This window comes from Ptiloglossa arizonensis, chromosome 9 (assembly GCF_051014685.1).
Source record: "Ptiloglossa arizonensis isolate GNS036 chromosome 9, iyPtiAriz1_principal, whole genome shotgun sequence".
Taxonomy (NCBI): domain Eukaryota; kingdom Metazoa; phylum Arthropoda; class Insecta; order Hymenoptera; family Colletidae; genus Ptiloglossa; species Ptiloglossa arizonensis.
Genome location: NC_135056.1, coordinates 6,415,615 through 6,430,151, shown reverse-complemented (window position 1 = coordinate 6,430,151; position 14,537 = coordinate 6,415,615). Strand labels below are relative to the sequence as shown.

General features: G+C 29.3%; 1 protein-coding gene across 3 annotated transcripts in view; it reads right to left on the bottom strand.

Annotated features, from left to right (window-relative positions):
* Window positions 1-14,537, bottom strand: part of Nord (neuron derived neurotrophic factor nord) — a 35,742-nt gene that overhangs the window by 2,966 nt on the left and 18,239 nt on the right. For 2 of the 3 annotated variants that reach the window (XM_076321200.1, XM_076321203.1), the window contains 4 exons: window positions 12,883-13,192; window positions 6,967-7,210; window positions 3,973-4,206; window positions 3,031-3,186 (listed from right to left, as the gene is read on the bottom strand). In XM_076321200.1, the coding sequence (XP_076177315.1) occupies window positions 3,031-3,186; window positions 3,973-4,206; window positions 6,967-7,210; window positions 12,883-13,192 (944 nt within the window). The remainder of the gene's footprint in view (window positions 1-3,030; window positions 3,187-3,972; window positions 4,207-6,966; window positions 7,211-12,882; window positions 13,193-14,537) is intronic. The other variant, XM_076321201.1, reaches the window with a different exon arrangement.

The following is a 14,537-nucleotide window of genomic DNA, read 5'->3' as shown; positions in this document are numbered from 1 at the left end:
GATTCCCATTTTTTTGACAATTAAATAATTTTCTGCAAGCGAAATCGTTGTCTATGCAATAAATTATAAAGAATATCTGCATTTAGAATTTATTGCACTTAAGGGAGTTGTTTTGTTTCTCGAGTCGGAAAAGGGACTTCAAAATTAACAAAATTTGAAACAATAAAACGAGTTAACCAATTTTTTTTCATCCGAGACACGGGGAAACCCTTAGTTCTACTTTCGTAACTTGGTTCAGATTCTCGCGAATATTAATCGATCAAATTGTTTTGATGAAACGGTGATATATTTATTTTATTCTGACACATAGATATTACATATACATATATTTCAATCCAACATTGCACATGTAGGATTTTTCTTAATAGGGTATAGAGATGAATTGAGTACATTGACAATAAAAAATGTGCATATAAATATATATTCGATATGACTTTGTTTCGAAATAGAGTTTGTTTTACATTTCTTTGATCGCTTGGTTACTTTTTGAGGAAGACCTCGAAATGACGACATCTAACTTGGGTACAAGTCTGAACATGTATCATTGAATTTCGAATGCATTGAAGAAGTTCAGGTGTACAATAGATTTAATGGAAAATTTAACTGCTTGATTGAGTCATGATTCTCACTTTAGACTATCGCGTTGATAACATCCAGTTTTCGAAACTATTATGAAGAACTGAAATAATGCTTTCATTTTTACGAGTAGAAAAAGGTTTCAGCCAATAGTGATTCCGGTTACGATTCGATAAACTGTTAATGTATCGGTTCTATATATCGGTTTAATATTGTTTCATTGCACATTGAATTAGTTTGAAAACAGTAATCAATTTTTATCTACAATATTTGTGGCGATATCATATCTTCGTCTTTGAATCAGAGTTGAAACTTTCAATTTGAAATGATTCCGAATATTATTGTTGGTAACTTATATAAAGGTAGAATGATACATATTTGATCAATTTTGTTTTTAAATTGTAAGCAGAATATTTTACAGCGTAAACTTATATAATTTATGCCACGCACGAGTGATTGATTACATATGTGCTTCGACGATCGGTTCTCTGAAGTATAATTTCAAACGACCATATATTCCGATAGTAAATTTATAAACAAATGTAGAGGAGCCCTCAAGTCTCATTAATTGAAGGCGGATGTGCAGTTCAATTCTACTCCTAATAGAAAAATAATTCAATAAAACTTAAAATAGATAATTTATTAGAAGAATTAAGACTGAAATCTTCTACCGATATTTTGTTCTACTGAAACAATGATAAAAATAAATCACGCGAATTACAAAAATTAGTAAATATGATTTTAGCTGTTCCTCCCACTCAAGTAAGCGTAGAAAGATTATTTTCAAATGTAACAAATGATATTCTAAATGATATTAAATTTAAATGTAATAGATGATATTCTAATCATTTAATTTTTAACCCTTGCTTTCAATACGAATGTCTTACATTTCTTGGATACGAAATACAAATTGATTAATAATATCGTTAGAATATATTGTTAGAATATATAACAGTTTGTAACTCAGAAACAAAATTATATCGAATTATATATCTTAGTGCTGAAGTAAGATCATACCGAATATCTTCTTTTGTTATCGTCCGAGATTTTATCATTATTAGATTCCATAAAATAATTAGTCTCTAAAGCAGTGGTTGTCAAACATTTCGGAAAGGGTCTCTCCCTCTCAAATGAGAATAAAATTTCTACCCCCAAAATTTATAGACAAAATGTTTTTCTTATGTTTATTTTAATTATTTCAAAGTTAAGCTATTTTTTTATTGATTTTGATCAATCAAATCTTTTACTCATTAAATATAAAAAATTATTTAAATAATGAAAATGATTAAAAATGTGTGAAACAAATTAAATAAATTATATTTAAAAAATAAAAAATCACGATAATTCATATAAATTATTTGAATAATTTTCTTGGAGTTCAATTTAGGATTGGGGTAATTTATTATACGAACTAAGTGGTATTTAAAATGATACAAAAATAATATATTTCTAACTTTGTTCTTAACTCCGGTGATAAATGTATTAATCTAAAAAGAGATGTTTAAATTACCCACATTTTTCTACATTAAAAATTTGCTTTTGCGCCTCTTCTTAGATTGCAAGGTGTCATTAATTTGGAAAGTACTGGTCTAAAGTCTTTTTTAATATTCTTTGACATAAGATAAAAAAAATAAAACTACTACAGAAGCAAAAGTAATACGTTGCAAATGTTCAAATTAAGCGAAACAAATAATCTATTAGCTTACATAGATGCAATGTTGGAATAAGAACTTTTTTGCTCAAATGTTCAGCAAGTCCAAATATGTTTGGAATCATTTAAAATACAATGTGTATTAACTAAAAATTAATTCGTGTTTTTATTAATAAGAATCGAGGAATCAATATTTTGCACTAAACATTAACGATGACTGTAATACATTACAGTGGCTATTTCGAAAGTGAAATTTGTATGCATTAGACATTTCTTTCTAAAAAGTAGCGGTATAATATCTAAATAAAGTATTTCTCGTACTAACAGAATCGCTCGTTTATAATTGATTGAATCTGATATTATTATTCATGATATGAGATGAAAAGTGTCAGATAGTACATGATAAAATGTGGCTAATAAATTACTTTTTTAAAGAAGAATATAAAAAAAGTAATACGTGTTAGATGGTAATAGTGATAAATTGTGAATTAGTAAAATTAAGTATCCTATTAAGTATATTATTTTTCCAATAAATATATATTGAAATTTTATTTAAATTGTTTCACTAAGTGTTAACGATTTTACGTGTTTTTCTTTTCTCATACAAATCAAGTTTAAGAATCTCATAAACCGTTTTGGCAAATAAATTGTAAAATTTCATTATATAAGCAGCTTATAGATCCAGCGAAACAATATCAAAATGGAAAATGTCCAATATTTCCCTTCTATTGAAACTTGCATACTAAGAAAGTGTTTTTATGTTTATCACGTGTTTGAGAAATAATTAATTTGTATAAACACACCTGTGGAAATATCGTAGACGATTCTTGAGTAGCTAATACCTTTATAGCGAATACTCGTGCTAACTCCTGTGTTGATGCGGATATCCGTAATGTGTATGTCTTTCCTGAAGTTAAAGGTGGCACCCTTAATGATGCATATCCTACTACTGCCTTCTCCTACAAATGTAGATTATTGTAATATTGATACCAATGAAAGTAATTGTTCATTTCATATCTGTCAAATATAATTGTCTTGTTTTTTTTACAAAATCACAGATATTATACAAATAAATATAACTATATCATACACGCAAAGATGAAATTATGAAATAACTGAATGTGTTTCACTGTAGTTATATGTAACTAAATTAATATAGCTTAAGAATTATTTGAAAATTACAAATTCCAATTTGGCCTGAACCTTTGTTGACGTGATTGTTATTTAATCCATTCAGACTTTTACGTTTTTCGAATAAAAATTGATATACATTTTCCTTAAAACTTTCTGTTGAATACTGACATTTATCTGCAATCTATAGAATTATTCATTTTGTTCCAATACTTAATCAATATACAATGACAATTGCAAATATCTTCACATCACCGTATTTCGAAAACTAAACAATCACGGATCTAGATATACATAAACTATTCTCGTTTACTTTAAGTCCCTAAACGCGCTTCAAAAATTTGACAGTTAAGGACTTGTTAATTTATATCTTAGTTATTTATGAAAATATTTTCTAACGGGAAGTCAAATTAATTGTCTTCATTCTTTTACAAATATGTGAAAGATATTTAATTGAATAAGGAAAATCTAAATATTTCGTAAGAATAAAAATTATTTGAAAAAAAAAACTGTACAAAAAGTTACATATCTATGTTTGAATTGGGCTTCTTATGTAAATGGGCATCATGTAGGATAACTATAATACGAGCATAGTTGCAAAGATGTTGTATTACCCGTAAAATTCCTGGACCAAATACTTTCGCTCGGACGATGCCACCACCGCAGGGAAGAATATGGAAGGTACTCGAAACATTTTCCGGTGGACGGTAGCGGAAGTTAACAAGTCCGTCGGTTTTACGTAAACTGGCCGTGGTATATCGTCCAGTGCGTAACATTAACTCCGGCGTTTTCCGAAATTTTATCATATCGGTGGCTACTCGATTCGAGACATTGTTTCGTGTATTTACCTAATACAAAGTAAAAACAATTCTACAGGTGTGTGTATAGTAGCTCATGGGTCCCAACCTCTGGGATGCGCGAGCAATTTGGTCGGTCGTAGAAGATGTACAAAATTTCCTACGTAGAAGATTTTAGCTGTAAAATGAAATATTTCAAAATGTTTTTCTTTTTCTAAAGAGAGCATCAACAGTAGTATTATTAATTTCTCGAATTGTTAAAATAGTATAAATATTAGATAATTGGTTGCATTTGGCATTATTGGTTGTATTATGTGAATATCAATGAATGGGTGCCATTGATATTTTCGGATGTACTTGTATATCATAATAATAGACGCGATATCTTGCATCTTGAATGAAATAAAAATGTGACACGAATTAAGGTTCTTTTTTATTTTCTATTTTCTAATTTAACATGAATCGGGTTGCCATCAGAATTTATTTTGTAATTTTGAATTGCGAACGAAGAGGTTGGGAATCCCTGTACTAGGGCTACAACGTCTTAACCTAGCAACGAATACAAAACAACAGAAATAATTATCTTACGAGGAACATTCGCGAAGGGTCCGACGTCGATGTTTATAAAACTTTGGAAACAAATTTTATCTCTCATAATTAAATTACTGCAGCAAAGTAAGGATTATTCAGAGCTGGAATGAACACGAGGCTACGGAATGCGGTCCAATACTGACTGTGCACCTTGACTGACACACAATTTTAGCTTTAGAGTAATTATTAGTATTATTTATTGTTAGTTGTACGAAAGAGGCCCTTTTACTCCTCTGCCGTTTTACTTGTTTTCTTTCCAGCTCTGAATAGTATGATTTATACTTTTGGTTTCTCTAAAAATCTTGAAAATTTCATAGAAATGATTTTTAAAATCGACGGCGAAAATGTCGTGGATGTTTCTTGTTAATACCATTTAAGAATAAAAAATTCTTAGAAAATTGTACCTTGCGTAAGCACAACACTTCTTTTGAATTTAAATTTTCATAATAGATAAGTATTTTTCCAAAAAAAAAAAAAAAAAAAGAAAGAGAAAGTAATATTACAGTAGAACCTCGATAAATGTATTCCCGATATTCATAGGCAAACCTCGTTTGTTACATAGTGTTGATAAGTGGAATGGATGGTCGCTTAGCAACAAGTAACGTTAAAGGTGGACGTAACAGGTAGTAGTGAACAGTAGATAATGGATATCTACCGTGCAAGGGATTCTTTTAATTGAATTGGTTACCTCGATTATAGTATAAATCTCGATACTTGTACGGAATTTTTAGCCTCGTTTTACCCTAATTATCATGGTTTTACTGTATATACTTCTCGCCTATTAACCCTTCGGTAGTCTGGTGAAAAATTGTAACACAGCTGCTTTGGTGGGGCCTACCTGATCCTAAAAGTAATTTAAATAAGTAGAAGTCATGTACACTTTTTTCTTTATAGGTTGAAATTTTTCGATTAATATATAGTCTTCAAAGAAAAGAAACGTTCTTTAAATCTCGTATTGAGTATAGAACAGAGTTGCAATAGTCTATCAAACGTAAAATATACATTCCTTTACAACAACATATACAATCTAAATAATACTTTTATATTTATCATGTCCTTTTTTAACAAAAACTTTGGTTTACATGTAATTACATATTTTTAACCATAGAATTAAACGTTTAAAAAGTTTGTAGAAAGCAGAAATAAAATATATATTTCGTTTTTAACATCCTAGCACTTGTGTAACAATATTTTCTAGAATATTTACAAATGTCAAGTGAACAATATATTTAATGCAATTGTAAAGATGTACGAATATTTCATAATTCATAAAAAATACAAACAATCACTGTCACGAATGGTATTTCGATTACAGGGTGGAATATACTCGTATAAATTTCAACAACTATACTTCGATCGAAATAAGTCTCGTCAGTTCTCTACTGGGGTCAAGTGGATTCTATTGTCTCTTTACTTTTCGATGCGTAAGATACGCTGGCTCGAAGAACACTGACAGTGCGTTGATCATGTACAGTGACTTACTTGTAAGATATACAAGAGCTCGTGCGTTAGGCGCTATTCTCTTACTATTTATAAGGCAATATTTGTTGACTGGGATCTGTCAGGCCCCACCAGACTTGCTAAGATTCTGGCTGTGCTACTTGACGTTCGTTATTAACGTATACATCGTTAACACGTTGATTGCCAAGCCGATTTTATAAGACTCTAACCAGATTCAATCACAATACTATTTAATTTTGATCAATTTGCCCACAAGCTTCAGCAAAGGCCACACTTTCAAACAGAGATGGGCGAAATAATCGTCCAGATAAAAATTCTGAATAACGAATAAAAGATAAACAACTTTCGATGCGTTAATCAGTTTATTAAAAGTTTATTAAAAGTTTATTAAAAGTTACAATCAAATAATATTGGGAATTACATTTCACGCTGAACGAATAAAAGCTTATCCAAATAACTGTCAACTGAGTAACCGTTGTAAATATATAGTAATGCGTATCTAGTTATGCGCAGTACATAATATATGTACCAACCCGTATAATGTGTAGTTATGCGCAGCATTTATTCGTTATTTATTATTACAATACAATTTTACCCATTTCTGCTTTCAAACGCCCATTGTATTTCTATCTAGTGTTATTTGTATTTGAATGTCATGCCTTAAAAAATGACGCTGCGGCAATCGAAACATCGTTGATATACGCGTATCGATAGTCAACGTGTTAACCGAGAAAATCCTTCCAAGTCCCGATTACTAACCACGTATAACGTGAAATTGTACGTAGTATCGTACTTCATCCTGTGGAGCGTCAATTTCGTTTGATGCACGCAATGGAGTCCTTCCGGAATCCCGCGCTGTTGTTGCTCCTTGGACGATGAACTTCTTTTCACCGGGTGTGGATGAACACGCAGAACATTCTGCGCCGCGCAAAGGGTCAACGGGTGAGCCTGAGATCCCGACGTGACAGCCAAACAGTAGCGCGAAAGGTGGGGGTCTATGTTGCTGTAAAAATAAACGAATCTACCTCGAATACGTAGCGTTTATCGAAAGCTAGTTTCAATCCATCGAGATATCAATCAATCGTTAGAATTTTGTTCAATTAATCGGGAAAATGCAGACTTCTGTTCTTTGTCAAAATTTACTAACCACTTACTCGTTGAGTTCGGAATTTCCTTCCGCGGAGAAAATGTCTGGTTTCTGTTTTCTCTTATCGTATATTGATGACTCGTATACATATAGATTTTAATACACAGGCTAGAAATAATTAATATTTCAATAAAAAGTTTTACAATTTTTAAAAAATCGATTCACCGTTTTCTATGACTTTTGTTTTTCTGACAGCACGTGGAAGACTTTAACGAACGTAAAAATTATAAGTTTCCTCGAATACACTATTTAATTTAAATATACGAAGGTAATTGCCCGTGGATAGTATATGCAAGTCAGTATTGGTAAGCGATTACTGGTACCTGCTACGGCACAAGAGAAATCATAATGAAACGATTTTTGATCCTTTGATTTTAATATAGCCCCTTTGAAGAAATAATTCCTTCTTGAGAATTGCTAAAAATGGAAAGAAGAATCAGGTAAATTGTATCAAATGTGTAATGATATGATCATCTCACAATTTTATATTAGAGTATGGGAATATTACATAGTTATGTGTGTCATATAAAAAAACTATTAGGAAAAACTCAGTAATCTATTTTTTTATATGTATGTACAATATTGTCTCATTATAGGTTGGCCACTTAAGAGACAAGCACAACTTGTAACGTAAGAGTCCACTATGTTTGCAGTTTTTTTGTTCTTTGTTGCGGCGAGTGCGACAGTCTGAGAGTGATACCGCACATGACGGCAGCAAACCATAAACTTTACTCGAGTCTTCAGCGACTTCGATTGTATAAGGATGCAGAAGAATAAATATCGTTTATTTTAAAGAAAAGGTTATTTAAATTTTTTTAAATTTCAATGAATTTTACTTAAAAAAAAAAAGAAAAAGAAAATTAGAAAACGATATTATTTTCCAGTACCTTTAATTTACATTATTTCAGATATTAAATGATTTCTTTCACTTTAAATCTTCATTGCTCTTTCAGAAATGACAAAATTAATCCGGTCATTTCTGTAAAAATTTTGAACGAATAAAGTCTATTAGAGTTAGCAGATTTTTAAGGGTTGTCAAGGACAATTAGATTCAGGCTACATTCTACGATATGTTGGGTACTGTGTATAGTCATCCGAATGTTCTTGTACGAGTGGAAATCAAAACGCTCAATAATTAACGGCTTGAAATCACGTAGTTTTTGGCCGTTGAAGGATGATTTGTTTAAAAGAACATAATGGAAAATTTAGAAATAGCAAACAATTCGTCATTGCATTTTCGAGTAAAAACATATTGTCACTATCTTCTTTTCCTAAATAGGATATTAAAACCGCCGAAGACTCGGGCGAATTTTATGGATTGCCGACGTCAAGTGCTCAATCGGTCACTCGCTCTCTATTCTACTCGTCGCGACAACTGGTAAAGCAATGGAAGGGATAGAGACTACTTATAACGAAACACGAATGACGACTTATAACGAGATGATATTGTACATGTAACCTGCTTCCAAGAAAGGAGGGTTATATGTAAGAAAAACTTTTGTCTAGAAAAACACGTTTAAAATTTGAGTAATTCTTTTCGATAGAAATATTTTTTTAACAATAATTATTTTAGTATAATTTAATTTGATTCAAAAATTAAAAACTTTAAACCGACGTTTACAAAAATCTTCATATCGTATTTGTAAATACAAGCACTTTTATTCGGAAAAGAATTTAAAGCTTTAGAAACTGTAAAAACCCGATAATTAAGTTTTGACTTATAAGTTCCTCGTCCTCTTCTTGGAAGCAGGTCGCATATATAGATAAAGGAATCTGTAAATTAAGAAGGGGATAATTAATTATATTATGATACAAGATTTTTACTAAATAAAAGAGATTATTTAAAAAAGTACGTTATTTTATAATTACTTATTACACAGAATGTTCTACAGAAGTGAGACTGACCTCTATCGTTCAAATGGTTTTAAGCGCATGCATGCAGTTGCAAACTGCAGTTACACCTTTTTCAAATGAAACCTCATATCTTTTAGTGCATTATGCAATACAGTTTCTTATTCTTTAAGAAAATGTATGAGAGCATTAAGTTTTTTCCAGAAAAAATAGAGTACAGGCAGAATGTAAGAACACATAAGAGAGTATGTGTATAAAAAGAAACGAATCATGAATTACAAGTTGAAAGTTAAAATACCCCTCGAACGGACTATTTTCTGTCTCAATATCTTTTTGTGGAGAATAAAAAACTGCACCGAGTAATGCACTAAACAATGTAAGGTTTTGTTTGCTAATCTAACTTTCTTCATATCTCAAACATTTCAACGATACAGATCCAGTTTGGTTGGTCACCTTGTATATTTATATTTCTTTTTGTATCATTATAAGGTACTTCGCTTAATATTTCTAAATTACAAAAAGTATAATTCTTTTTGATTATTTAAATTTATCATCAAAACGTTACTTCTTTACTTGTCAGTGAATAAATTTTTGAAAAATGGATAGAAAATAAGAAGAAATAGGAAATTCAATTACCTTGTAGATGATTATAAGTATCCCATCATTTCAATGTAAAGCGATATTAATCATCTTTTTGAAGAATGCATCTTATGGTGATCATAGATAAGTTTATCTTCATAATTTTGTTTATATGACAATCATATTAGTATATAATATTTAACTGACATTAAAAACCCTTCTATATTTGATATGCTATTGTGACAGGAATATATGAAGCATTCAATTTAATTTGCAAAGGAGGATGTTAAAAAGTAGTCAAAATTTGGATCACTCCAGTATCTAAAATATTAATAAGGAATCATTCTACAGATTCCAAGGAAAGGCAGGAAAGTTATGAAAAAAGTAGAGAAAATGATAAGTTTACGAAGCAAAAGATTAAACATTGTTGATTTTAAACAATCATAATTTCGGAACAAATGCATGAAATGCATGTTTGTCATTTTATAACCTTTTTTGGAACTGGCTTCTTGGAACCTGTAGAATGGTGTTTTATTAATATTTTAGATGCGAGATCTATCTTAATTTTGCCAAATTTTCAACATCCTCTTTTCTTCTTTCCATTTATAGTGATATTTCTTTGCAATTTTTCTTACAAACTTCTCCCACCACTAATAATTTACTAATGTATATAATTATATAATTTATATAAATGACATTTAATAATTTATGAGTAGTGATTGATCAAGTTCATTATGTACTCATGAATCGATGCAATATCTTAAGTTCATGTCGTCAGGTTGGAGTAGTAGTTGTAAAAACAATGTTTCGCATTATGTACTTGCAAAATACTTTGTATCATTAAGCTGGATTCGAAATCTACTATGAGTAGGTACAAAAATATGTCTGCAAATCTCTAAAAAGTAACCGTCGAACCGTATCAAATGTACATATTCATTGATTTTTATACTGTATAATTGAAAGTTCTAACATCGCAATAATTACATTGTAAAATAAATTTATTATTTTAATCTACAAATGACACGTACCTGTCTTTGTGACATGAAATACAAATAAAAAGAGATGTGTATTGAAAATTAATATTGTAAATCGAATTATATTTCTTTAAATAGATATAAGTTTTAAAATTATAGCAAAGTTATAAATATTATACAGAATGAATCTTTTAAGCCATGTACTTTAAATATTATTTAAGATATTAATATTACAAGGTTTTGTATTCTCATATAAATTTCGAATGTATTCGAAACAATTGATGATTATTGTTTTTGTTTTAACTTGACTAGGATTCGTATATAGTATTCTATTATGGTTTCATACTACTAGTGATATGTTCGATTCGATCACTAGCAATGGTGGTATAAAGTAATACAAATTGCTACAGTAAATGATAATGACAGTATAAGAATGGATAATAAATATCTATTGTTCAGTAATTATTGATGGTGTTTGAAAGGTAAGTCTTTAATAATAGGATGAAACTTGTAAATATTACAATATTTGAAATATTCTACATTTTTCATAACATTGCGATTGTTTAGAAGTCTACGTTTAACTGGGCAGAAATAATTATAAGAACAAAAATAGTAAATAGTGAATAATAATTGAAAAGCAGATAAATATACACGTTTAATGTAATTCAATAGAGATTTTAAAAAATTTTGGAACGTGGAACACGTGAGTTTGCAAACTAGTAACTTATGACAAAATGGAGCGATTATTTTATGGTAATTATTTTACTTGATAAATATTAAACTTTAATTAATAAATATAAGAGAATGACAACTCCGTATTGGTCGTGAAGGCTTTTGATAAAGGTTTTCCTTAGGAATCATTCATGTTTTAACATAATGACTTAGCCTTATTCATTGCGTTAGCTTTCTTTATATAATATAGTATACTAATATATCATTCAAAAATATTTTAACCATATACTCTAATTATAATTACATTATCGATATATTATGTATAAATGTAACTAATATATTTAAAAAAAAACTAGCACAGAATGTATGAAGCTAAATCATAACGTTTCCATTATATATATATAATATTCTATTATACATCATTCCTAGTTACAACATAAATAGAAACGTTTTAATCATCTACCACCAGTATAATAACATTATCGTTATATTATATATAAGTATAATAAATATAATAATATGTACAAGGAAAAAGTAACGTACAACGTATGATATTAAATCATTGTGTTAAAATTTAAATGAATTCTAAATAAAACTTTCACCATAGGCCGAAATATTGAATTAAAGTAAATAGATTTACGTTCAGAATTTTTTCTCACGACTAATAAGGTGTTTTTACTTCTTTAAGTGTACTAATTAAAAAAAAAGAAATAATAAAAAAAAAAAATGGAATGAAATTTTCTGCTTCGAAACAAACAAAAGGTTTTAAAAAATTTGTCTTCATACATTGTCGGCCAAAAATTTGGGACCATCTTACTCTTTATTATATTTTATTGGATAATTGCCATAAGATGACTCTAACGGTTGTTTTAATTCGCGTCTAGAAAGTAATAGTACGGATGAACAGTACAGATTACTGTATTATCCTTCTCTATTCGTGTACTTTTTGTTTTATTTATGCGATTAAAATAACGTCGAAAGAACATTCGTGAAAGCTACGAAATGAACATTGAAAGAACATTATGTGAGATATGATTAAAAGGCAGTTTAAGGAAACATGAGTAGAAAATTATTTTATAGTATTGACTGGTATGCAAATTATATATATATATATATATATATATATATATATATATATATATGTATATATATTCTTTCCAAATTAAAATAAGATAGATAATAGATCAATATCCTTCCACGCATAATCGCATAAATCTGCTTAACGTTTTTCTTATGTGGTGGTTGAAACTTTTGGTCAACAGTGTATATTTTCTTCGACTCTGTACAAAGTTTCACATATATTTCGTATATGTAAATAAAATTCGCTAAACATGGAAGGGAAAACATTAGCCATTCATCGACTAGATCAAACCAACCATTTACGTTTTGTCAATAAAGTATTAATACATTAAAATTCATCTGCCTTAAATTTTTATCAAACAATATATTAACCTTTTGTTCCAGGATATTGTAAGTCGACGCTTGCTTCTTCGCTGTTGAAATTTGAACGGACGGTGACGAGTTTCCGTGTCGTTCATGTACCACTCTGAGATGTGATCCAATTCGCTGGACGTGGCGTACAATAGCACCGTGCTTGGTGTCAATTTTTGCAAATTGTCATCGGGTGGGTCCACGGCTTTAATTTCAAACCAATAAAGGCCAGCACGCGTCTTCGGTATCGTGAAATTCTGATCCTCCGCGCCTTTGTACGTGAAAAGGGGGGAGCCTGGCTTCAGAGTCTTCACTGGCCATCGTGTTTGCGCTGTTGCATCGAGCATAATACTTCACTCATTCATAAGATCTTCGTCTTAACGTACTATAGTTTTATCGATCTTCTTAATTTAATTTTAAACTTCCACCACAGGTACACGTATATGAAACATTGCATAATACAGAGTGCGTGAGAACGAATGTTTCAACCGGGTATAAGATGATTCTTTGTGTAAAATTAAATCAATGGAATTAAACTATGGAATTAAATGTACGGAATTAAACGTACGACTTGGCGAACTTAATTGAAGAATTATGAATTAAATTGTGCCTTTAGACCTGTGAATACAATTTAAAATGAAATATTGGGAAAAGATTGGATATCTATTTTAGAAAATAAACGCGTGATCTATGAAATAAATAGCACTAATGTTGGTCAAAGAAAATAATTTTTAACTACTCGATTGGAAGAACATATTTAATACAAGTGTAATAATATTATGGATCCAAAAATACTAAACTTTGAACTTTTAATCCTTTAATTGACAATACAAACACAATTGTTTTGTATTGTTTCAAACACAAATATACATTTTATTTTTGTGTTAAAGTTTTAGATTGAGATAAAAATTACTTTGAACATCTTGTTGCAAAAATATTAAATTTTAAATGTTCGTTCATCTCCACCAATTGTCAGTCAGAAAACATTAACATTGAGTACAATTATAACTTTGTTATAGCTTGAAAAATGGTTAATATCTAACACAAAAAATTAAAATCAATATTAATAAGAATAATAATGAATAAATTATGTTCTTTCATTTTATACCATTATTTAGTTATATTTAGTTCTTTCATATTGCACTGTGAACACCGCGTCATTTCAGTTATTACCCTCGATTATTAATTTTAATAATCCATACAATACGAATTTAATCTAATTTTCGTAGATTAATTATTAATTAATCTACTTTGTATTTTTCTTTTTGTACTTTCTTTTGATGAACTATTCTTCCGATTTTACTAGACATTTCTGTATAACTTTAATTTTCTCTTATAGGAAAGAGAAATTCAAATTATATTACGGTTTACATAATCTAAAACACATGTTTCATCTTTTCCATACTTATTTTTATGATTTTATTTTCTTAAAATATTAAACATTGTTTAAAATGCTTAAATATTTGATCAATTATATTTTATCATGTTTTTACCGTGTATATACATGTGTTTTACTATATATTCTTAATTTCATGTAAGAATAAAACTGCAACGTTTTAATTATTTATTTTCTTCGATGTAAATGGATACACTATAAATTGTTCTATATGCCTCTCATGATTTTTATAAATAAATCAAGTAATAGATTATTATTTTATACTATTAAAGAAAACTTA